At 36.8% G+C, this 10442-nt stretch overlaps 1 protein-coding gene across 1 annotated transcript in view; it reads right to left on the reverse strand.

Moving 5' to 3' along the window:
- Positions 1–315: 315 nt before the first annotated feature.
- RASSF6 (Ras association (RalGDS/AF-6) domain family member 6) overlaps positions 316–10442 on the reverse strand; it is a 110022-nt gene continuing 99895 nt past the window's right edge. Inside the window, exons 7-13 of the mRNA XM_006871589.1 lie at positions 9553–9647; positions 5804–5988; positions 4654–4755; positions 4268–4319; positions 688–806; positions 492–589; positions 316–391 (exon numbers count right to left, since the gene is read on the reverse strand). Coding sequence (XP_006871651.1) covers positions 316–391; positions 492–589; positions 688–806; positions 4268–4319; positions 4654–4755; positions 5804–5988; positions 9553–9647 — 727 coding nt within the window. The remainder of the gene's footprint in view (positions 392–491; positions 590–687; positions 807–4267; positions 4320–4653; positions 4756–5803; positions 5989–9552; positions 9648–10442) is intronic.

Raw genomic sequence — 10442 nt, forward strand, 5'->3', positions numbered from 1 at the left:
CAACTGTGAACCCTATTTAACCAAAGTCAAGCTTTTTGGACATTCAATTATATATATGTATATGTAAAACCTAAATCTGTAGAAATTTGAATGTTCAAAAAGTTTATCTCTGATTAACTAGGGTTATATAATGTAGGTGTGGCATTTATGCACTCATTAAATAGTAATAGCTCTCTAACTTGTTGGCATGTTTTAGCAGTTTGGTGTTGTTACGTATCTTTGAGATAGTTCCGACTCATAGTGAACTATGTCCAACAAAACAAAACACTGCTTTGTCCTGTGCCATCCCCACAATTGCAATAGCGACCTGTAATGTTAAACTGTTGTCTCTGTTGTTACTACCCATTTACTTTGAAGACATTTCAGTATAATAGCCTTTTCTGTATTGAATCTGAAAATAAAGAGAGGAAAAAAAATTAAAAATTGAACACTTTATATGCCTTGGAGCTTATTAAAATACCATGTAAGCAGAGTGTTTACTCTTGACTTACTTTGTTACTGTTCTTTGAATCTCTCTTTTCTCTTCTTCATTTAATCTTTGAAGAATAGAGTCCAAGAGAGAAAAATGGAAGTTAATGTACTGAGCCACCTGAGAAAGGGAAAGAAAGAAAAGAAAGCAGAATATTGATGTTGGAAATGCTGATTAAGAAGGGAAACAAAGACTGATTCAGGATTAAGGTGTTATACATCACTGCTAATTTCTTCAGCATCTTTATCCATGAGGAAAATGCGAGCATGCTTTTCAGAAGGTCCCTGTAGGAGGCGCTGCAGGAGAGGAATGTCTGTCTTCTTTAGCTTCCTCTGCTCTGTAAATGAAAACAAGAACCAACAACAATCAAGATAATTGGCCAATTCTTTTCTTTCTATAGCTCCCCTTGAAATAAACGGGACCTCAAAAGAACACATTCTGGGAGGGAGACACAAAATAACAAACTGAAAGGAATTTTTTTTTTTTTTTTTTTTAATACTGAAAATGGAATTCTTCCTTTTTTTGTCCTTAAAGGTTTAACTTACTATCTCAGAAATTTAACCTTGTTTTTGATTATGTTGGTCAGATCATTTATGGCTTTTGTCAAGCCACATGCCTAAATAGAAATCAAGCATAAGTCAAAAAGTCTTGCTACAAAATCATAGAAACTTTTATTAAACAAAAATATCAAAACGTAAAGGTGTTGTTTTTCCACATACCCTCCACCTATATGTACACACTATTGAAGGTGGTGTCCCATCTCTCTAATCTTTCCCTGAAGAATTTCATAATCTTCGGTTTAAACCACATGAAAATGGTAGTTTTGGCATCCTTTAGAGATTCAAATTGTACTCTTTTTAAATGTTCTGTTTGTTTTAGTTTGGGGAATAAAAAGAAGTCTGAAGGGACAAGATCAGGGTTCTAGGATAAATTGGAAATTTTCCTAAAACAGCCCTTGATACCCTAGAAGGATGAGTAGGTACACTGTCACAATGGAATACAATTCTTTGACACAACCTTTCTGATGTTTTTTTCACCAGTACAGTTTTCAATATTCTTAAGATGTTTTCCTAAGAAGCCCCTGTGATTGGCCTGTGTCCTTCAAGAAATCTACCAAGGTTACCCCTTTCAAACTTCAAAATACAGTTGTCATAATCCTTCTGAATTGACCTCTATGACTTGACTTTCACAGCAGATCCCCTCAGAGGCAATTGTTTGCATTGGGCCTTTATTATATTTTTTATTTAAGGCATCCTAAGAAGAGTAGGAGTCCTGGTGTAGCGCTGTGGGTTAATGTGCCAGACTGCAAAGTCGTTTGAATCTCAAGGCCAGCGGTTCAAGCTCACCAGTCTCTCCTTGGAAACCCTATACAGGGGCGCTAAGGGTCAGAATCAACTTGACGGCACTTAACAACAAGACTAAGGAGTCCTAATAATGTGTCAGACTAATGTGTCAGACTGACAAGTCATTTGAACTTTAAAGTTGGTGGTGCAAGCTCACCAACTGCTCCTTGGAAACCCTATACAGGGTCACTATGGGTCAGAATCGACCATAGCAACAACAACAACAACAAGACTAATAAAGGTGTATTACTGAATTTGTTTGCAGCCATCCACTGATCAGAGATATACTTTAAATATGGATTGTTTGGAATAAGCCTATGTATGTATGAACTGTAACATTAGTATCAAAACTTTGTGATTTATCCTTGCATATCTTTAGAAAACCAAGCCAACTTCGGTTGGTTTTGACTTATGATGACGCTGTGTCTGCAGAGTAGAACTGCACTCCACAGGGTTTTGAAGCCTGTACTGTTAGAAGCAGATCACTGGGTCTATCTTCCAAGGTCCCTCTTGTGCTTTCAAACTGTCAACCTCTTGGGTAGTAGTCGAGTACTTAACAGTTTGTGCCACTTAGAGACTCTCACTCTCTCTTGTTACGTGTATCCAGTGAGACTCAATGGGATGCCCTGTTTTTCTGGGTCTCACAGCTTTCCCATTTTGACAAGGTACAGCCTGACTACTTTTCTATCACGTATTTTAGTGGATACTATTTGGGTTTTCCTACTCTGACAGGTTTCCACCTTATACAGGTTCTGGCTTTTGTACATTTTAGTACTTTGTTGTTGTTAAGTGCCCTAGAGTTGGTTCGGACTCATAGAGATCTTGTATAGAGTTTTCAAGGAGTAGGTGGTGGGTTTGAACTTTTGACCTTGAGGTTTGCAGTCCAGTGCTCTTCCTACACCAGGACTTCTATGCATCACACACCCCCGCCCACACACACACACTGGATATACACATGCCTTGAAAACAACAACAACAACAAAAACATCCGCAGGAATATTTTGTTGTTGTTAAACACCATCTAGTCAGTTTTGACTCATAGAGACCTTATATAGGCTTTCCAAGGAGTGAGGTGTGAGTGGACAGCTGTTGGTTTTGAACTGCCGGTCTTACAATTAGCAGTGCAGTGCTAATCCTTCATTACTACATCAGGACTCCTATATGTATGTGTGTATGTATACACACACGCACACACACACACATATCGTTGTTAAGTGCTCTTGAGTCACTTCCAACCCATAACGACCTTGTACAGGGTTTCCTAGGGGTGGTTGGTGAGCTTGAACTGCTGACCTTGCAGATCAAACTGGCTTTGCAGTCTGGTGCATTAACCCACAGCGCCACACTAGGATATATATATGTGCCAGACTGCAAAAGCCGTTTGAACTTCAAGGTCAGAAGTTCAAGATCACCAGCTGCTCCTCAGAAACCCAAGGTCACTATGGGTTGGAACTGACTCGACGGCACTTCACAACAACAAAGTATATATATATATATATATACACACACATATACTAACTATTGACTCAATAATTCTATACGATATGTAATTTTTCATTCATTCAAATATTTATGCATAGAGAACACACAAGTACCCTGCCTTCTTCTCTCCTCCTTTTCTTTCCCCTTTTCTTCCTTCTTTCCTCCGTCCCTTCCTCCTTCCATACTTTCCTTCCTTTCTCCTTCCCTCTCTCCTTCTTTCCACAACAGGAGGTGCATGGCTCTTCTGCCTTCTCTATGGCCAGAAAACTGCAACACATTGGAGTCATGTGGGAAGAGTGCATTTAAATTATAAGCTTTCTTCCTCAGTACACAGGATTGATATGGATGGGCAACTTAGACATTGGTTATCCAAAATGGTGGGTGGGTGGCTACAAAGGCACGAAGTGACTGGCTTATAATGTTTTAAGAGGGAGCCTAGTTTCAGGGGGTACGGGGAAGGTAGAATCTCCACTGAGTGTTTTCTAACTTGTCTAGATGGGACTGGTGAAGGAGATGGGGATAAAGATTCTTGTGTTTCAATAGTGAATAATTGCTATCAGAACTGATTGTGATTGTTGCAAATGTAGAGGTAGATATTTTGTAACAAAAGGAGGGGAGTGGCTGATCTTGCAGTCTAGTTGCGGAGGACCCTGGGACCATCAAGGGAGAAGAGCGGACTGCAGAATCTTATCCAGAGAAGCAGTGATGCCAGAGATGGAGGCAGAGATGATGATGTGGAAGGATGGAGCAGCTGGGGACTCTGGACTCTGGGAGGGAGAAGGTCTGTGTGTTGATGGCCAGGGGGCAGGATTGCAGGGTGTACCCTTTGGCTGTTTGATGATGCATGCAGGGAATTGTAATCATTGCAATGCAGTGAAAAAAGATATGATGAATGTAAAGCTAATGTTCTCCCATGTAAACTATGATATAATTCACAATTAAAAACTTAAGAAAAAATTATAAGCTTTCTTACCTCCTGTTGAAAAAATAATGTAAAGAGCAAAATCCTGGGGACTATTTTCAATCTGTAAAAGGGCAAAAATACAAACAAGCATGAATTATTTGTTTTCATATGATCTTATCTCAATCACCTAGATTCAATTAATACATTTGCTTCTTCACTTTCAGACAATAAATCAGAGTTTTTTGCTTCTCTGGGAAGAATATGATTTCATGCAGGGCACAGTTACTAAAAGCAGTTCTATACAAGAAAGAATCCTTCACAACTGAGCAGCCAATTAAAATAGAATTTATATATTCAGGTGTTTTTTTTTTTAGAAGAGTGTGTTTAGAGAAGTTTCTGCAGCTACATTGCATACGAGAGAGACATTTATAGCCGAGTTTAGTGATGAAGATTACCTTGAATTTTTGGAGAAGTTGCTTTATCACTTCTTCAGTGCTCATGTGACTGTTTACTCTGACTTTAGTTTCTGATTCAAAGGCTGGAGTGAAAATTGATGTCTATAAAAAAATTGTCATATACATACTTAAAAAAGTATTAACTAATAAGAGTCAATATTTTGCACCTGGCTTCCTCATGGAGCATTCTTTGTCTTGTAGATCCATCACTTCAAATCTCTGTCTCCATCTTCACAGAGCTCCCTTCCCTCTGAGTCTCTGGGTCCAAATTTTCCTCTCTTTATAAGGACACCATCATAATGGATTAAGGCCCACCCTAGCTAGTTATATCTGCAAAAATGCTTTTTCTAAATAGAGTTTTCATATCCACAGGATTCAGGGAGCCATGAATTTTTAGAAGATACTATTCAACCCAGTTCAGATGGGTTCACCCTTCACAGTGGCTAAGAAAGTGGGTTCTGAAATCAGACAAACCTGGGTTCAAGTTTAGTTACTACTCAAATGCAACATGACAAAGACAAATGACTTAACCTCTGTTAACTTCAATTAACTCATCTTTTAAAGTGTGATGCTGTGGGGGCAACATTGGATTTCGAACCACAAGATTGGCAGTTCAAACCTACCAGATGCTCCTCGGAAACCCTATATAGGGTTGCTATAAGTTGGAACTGACTCTACAACACTTAACAACAGCAACAACAACAACAAATTGGAGAAAACAATGATATCTACTTTAGAATGTTGTTCTAATGATTAATGAAATAATTAATTAAAAATGAATTTAAAACCATTTAATATCTAGCACTTAGGATAAATGTTAGATATGTTACCACTATTATTATTTGGGAGTCTCTGGGTGTCACAAACACTTAATATATTTCCTTGGATGCTAACGCAGAGGTAAGTGGTTCAAAATCACCCAGAGGTACTTTACAAAAAAGACCTGGTGGACTACTTCAGAAAAATCAGCCATTGAAAACTCTATGGACAGTTCTTCTCTGACACACAGGGATTCACCATGAGTTGGAATCAACACAAAACAATGTTTTATTGCTATTATTACTATTTTTCATTGTAAGCTGAATTCAGTGGTATTGTTAGTTCAATAGACAACACTATTTTAAATTGAACTGATAGAAATGCAATTCACCTCATGGTCATAGAAGTGTCCATTGATAGAGGCCCTATGGTTCTGTCTATCTTTTCGTTCCATCATTGGAGACTTCATCCTTTTTCTCACCAAGGCTGCTTCACTCATAGTTCTGTAGAGTAGTGGGGATTCTGGCTCTTCATTTGCATGAGACTTCAAGGTGCTGCTGTGATAAGATAAATAATCTGGGAAGAATAAAGATTATAAGCCTATGTCATTTAGCTCTCCACCTTCTAGCATCCTGGATGGATTTGTATATGTTTTCATTAATTTTCAGTAATTTTGTTATCTCCTGGCAGTTTAAAAATTGAATAGTCCACTACTTAGCTATATATTAATATACTGCATGCTGTCTGAGACCATTTCTGGAAAATTCTTACAGTCAATTTTTTTTATCAAGGAAATGATCATATAACTGGAGTTTGAGTATTCTTTCAATTTTAATGTTTTGGGGGTTAATGCATTATATGAAATTTCAGGATGTTATAATAAAAGAAATCTAATAACCAATTGTGAGATCACTAAGGTACAGCGAGCTAAAGTGACTTTCCTATGGACACGATACTGGTTAATGATAGATTCATACCTAGAGTCCTAATTTTCTTTGATTCAAGGTTCACTGGACCTTTTCTAAAAAGACAGACATTGGCTAAAGTCGCTGAAAGATCGTTGAGAAGACAAGTATGTTCTTTGGAGAGCCTCTAAGGACTTTGTTTCCAACTTTTATAAAGCCCAAAGGAAAACAATACTTTGTACTAGTGTCTAATGGTAACAAATCATGGAGATTATTCATATAAATGTTTTCTAGAACATACAAGAAATATAATATAAATTACTTTTGTCCCTCATCATCCACTCACTGTCTTGTTATTCTCATTGGGCCGTGTATACCCATTGATCCATAATGTACTAGTCATAATTAAGTTTTTTAGTTAGAGTCCAATTTCTATAGCAGATTTTGGGGTATAAGATTGTAATATAGCATTGATGTTCTTTTTGCCAGGTGGCATTTAGTCGGTTCCAACTCATAGTGACTCTATGTATGAACAACAAAACACTGCACTGTCCTGTGCCATACTCACAGTCACTGCTATGTTTGAGTCCATTGTGGCAGCCTTTGTGTCAATCTATCTCATAGAAGATCCTCCTCTTTGTTGCTGATCCTCTACTTTACCTATCTACTTGGTAGGCAGAGATCATTTAAGTAGAATTGGGTCAAACTATAAAATATTTTAAGCTGAAGAGGCAGGAGATTTCAAACCTGTCTTCTCCTTTATCTACTTGTAATTAGAATCTTTGCTAATTTCATCAACTAAGCATCTAAGAACAGGACCATTTGTTGTACTTCACTTTGGGCTTTTAAGTAGGTATTGATGGACTAACACAGTGGCAGTAGTAATGGGCTCAAACAAAACAACAATTGTGAAGATGGTATAGAACCACAAAGTTCTTTGTTCTGTTGTTCACTATGAATCAGAATCAACTTGATGGCACCTAACAACAACTATAACATTTATTATGTTAAGATTATTATCAGATAGATGTGAAATCCTTCACTTTTCTGAAGTACTTTTATCTGATTTTGTTGTGTGAGGACAGAAGTAGATTTTTATGTTATATTTGATGCAAAGATATTGGGTGTCCTTAAACTGTTTAAAGGCCTATTTGGAAGGGTTGCTGTATAACACAATTACAAGAACCCCTAAAGCTAGAAAAGGAACCACTGAAGGAAGACTAGATTTGTTATAGAATGTGGCTTATTATGGAGACAGTTGTTGTTTTTGCTGTTGTTAAGTGCTGTTAAGTTGATTCCGAATTGTAGCAACACTGAATAGAGTTTCCAAGGAACAGCTGGTGAGTTTGAACCACTGACCTTGCAGTTCAAGCCAACTTTTCAGTTGAGTGCTTATCCTATAGCACCACAAAAGCAGGCCAAATTGAGAAGGATTTGGAAAAAAATAATAACTAAAAATTGGAAGCTGTTGGCAAACTCATAAAGATCATTCTAGTAGGATAGCCTATTCAGTTTAAACCTGGCTTGATTATATCACTACTGCTGGAAAATAAACCCCCCCTTCACGTCACTCATCAGCTCCTCCATGGATCTCTATAGATCTTTATGTGTATTTTAGAATTGCATATAAAATACATGCCTGACCCATAGCTGAGTCTCATGAAATGATAGCCATTGATATCATTATTATAATCACATCGCCACAAACCCTTATTATGATGGCAAATGTTACAGTTCACAGAAGGTGGCAATTGTCATTTGTTTATCAAGTTTAATAGTAGCCCTCTTGATTTTCAAGCAAATAATTCGTTCTGTCTTTTAAATAAATGTTTGAAATGACTCCACGAAATATAAAAAGTTACTCCAACATACTGAAATGGGCAATGTTATGTAAATACTCATTAGTTAAATAAAATATTCAACTTCTAAAAAGAGGGCATGGTCTAACATTAAGAGCTACTGACTACAATAAATGATCCTAATCCTTGCAGACAATATTGAACAATTATATATACACAAACTTCATTCAAAATACATCTCCAAATCTAATAAATATACATACTTTGCTGACATTTTAAAAAAAATCACATTTTTTTAATATGTAAGGTAAAGTAAGGTTCTTAAATATCATCTGAGAATTACAGTGACTTAAGTTACTTTGCTCATAAGAGACGTAAATACACACACACACACACACACACACACACTCACGACGGTGAGCTAAAAATTATCCGCACTCTGTCTGTAGAATTTATTTTAATAAAACTTTAGAGAAAGTCCAAAATGACTTGACAGCACCTAACCACAACAAGTGACTATGAAATAGTATGTCATTTACCTTTGATTTGCATTTTCCATGTAGGATTGGCATGCGACTCCTAACTTTAAGATGAGTGGTTCAAGCCCACCACCTTGGAAACCCCATAAACAACAACAATGACTAATGATTTTGGCAGCTTTCATGTCCTATGTACATCTTATTTGGAGAATAAAACACTTCCTTTCTTTTCAACACATATTTTCCATCTGTCAACAAGGTTTTCATATTCCCTTATTAAAAAATATTTTAGGCTGAGCTGTGAGCCACAAATGTACATTTATTCATCAGAGGTGACTCTTCATCCTTGAAGTATCGCCTTCATGGAACCAAACAGGTGAAAGTCTGATGGAGCAAGATCAGGACAATAGGCAGGATGATTTAACACTACAAAACGAAGTTTTTGCAGAGTGTCAACAGTGTGGGCAGAGGTGTGTGACCATGCATTGTCATGCAGTATCATAAGACCCTTGGATAGCAATCCTCTACATTTAATCTGAAGTTTAGGCTTCAGCTTTCAGTGAGCATCTCACTGTAACCAGCATTGCTTATTGTTGAACCTTTTTTCTGATAGTGTTCCAATACTGACCCTTTAGGATCCCAGAAAATTGTAAGCATCAATTTTCCTGCTGATGGTTGATTTTGAAATTTTTGTTGGTTGATGATTGAGGATGTTTCCATTTACTCTGCCATTTACTCTCAAGATATAAAAAAAATGATGCATTTGTCCTTTCTAAAAGTTGATTAAAATAAATTCTACAGTTAGAATGGGGATAATTTTTGACTCATGCTTGTATATTAGGAGTTTACTGAACAGTAGTGTGTAAAATGTTAGATTTAAAAAAGTAATTTAGAAGAATTCTTTCTCATTGGTTAAAAAAAAAAAGCCTGCCCTACTAATAAGATTTTGATACTGACCTTCCCCAAACTTCTTTGCTTCAATCACAGGAATCTGGGTCCTGTCCAGATCACTAATATGATAAAGATCATCAAATTCTCCCCAGCGTGTCATTCTCCTGAAAAGTAATAAGTCAGGTAAGTGACATAAATTCTATTTGTATTGAGGCTCATGCTGGTTTTAATATTTATAATATTAATATAGCATTTTGGGGTCTCTTCCATTTATATTGCAGTGGTCAGCATGTGTTTTAAATACTTCCTATGCTTTTATTGAACATATCTTGACATCTTACTACAATAATTCAGTTACTACATTGAAATACAAGGTTATATAGGTTCTGTAAAACATATGCGCAAACGGAATTCATAGAAACCAGTATAACCTACTGCCTTAACGATATCTCACAATATTCATAGATAATTTAGGTTCAAAAGTACAGATTCCTCAAACACAAATTTTGCATCTGCTGTATTCAAAGCATTGTTTAAATAGAGTTGATCTAAAATACTAAGATGTTGTGTCTATCTCAAAGGCCCTTCACTGCTATGAATCATCTAATTTACCAAGGAGATAAATGTATGATACACTTTTTTTTATCACAAATTATGATTCCATATAGGAAAAAAACAATTAACAGTGCATACTGTTGTTGTTGTTAAGTGCCGTGGCGTTGATTCAAACTCATAGCAATCCTGTGTAGGGCTTCCAAGGATAGCCTGGTGGTTTGGATGACCAACTTTGTGGTTAGTAGTCCAGTGCTTATCATACAGTGCCACACCTGGACTCCATTGCATACTAGTGCTCAGAAAAATAAAACTGGGCAACTGTTTATTTTTTAAAGCAGGGACAGTTGCCGGGAGCCAGCCCCAACAAACTTATTCCAGGGTTTTTCCGAAAGCATATGCGG

The sequence above is a fragment of the Chrysochloris asiatica genome, unplaced genomic scaffold (genome assembly GCF_000296735.1).
Source record: "Chrysochloris asiatica unplaced genomic scaffold, ChrAsi1.0 scaffold00169, whole genome shotgun sequence".
Classification (NCBI taxonomy): Eukaryota; Metazoa; Chordata; class Mammalia; order Afrosoricida; family Chrysochloridae; genus Chrysochloris; species Chrysochloris asiatica.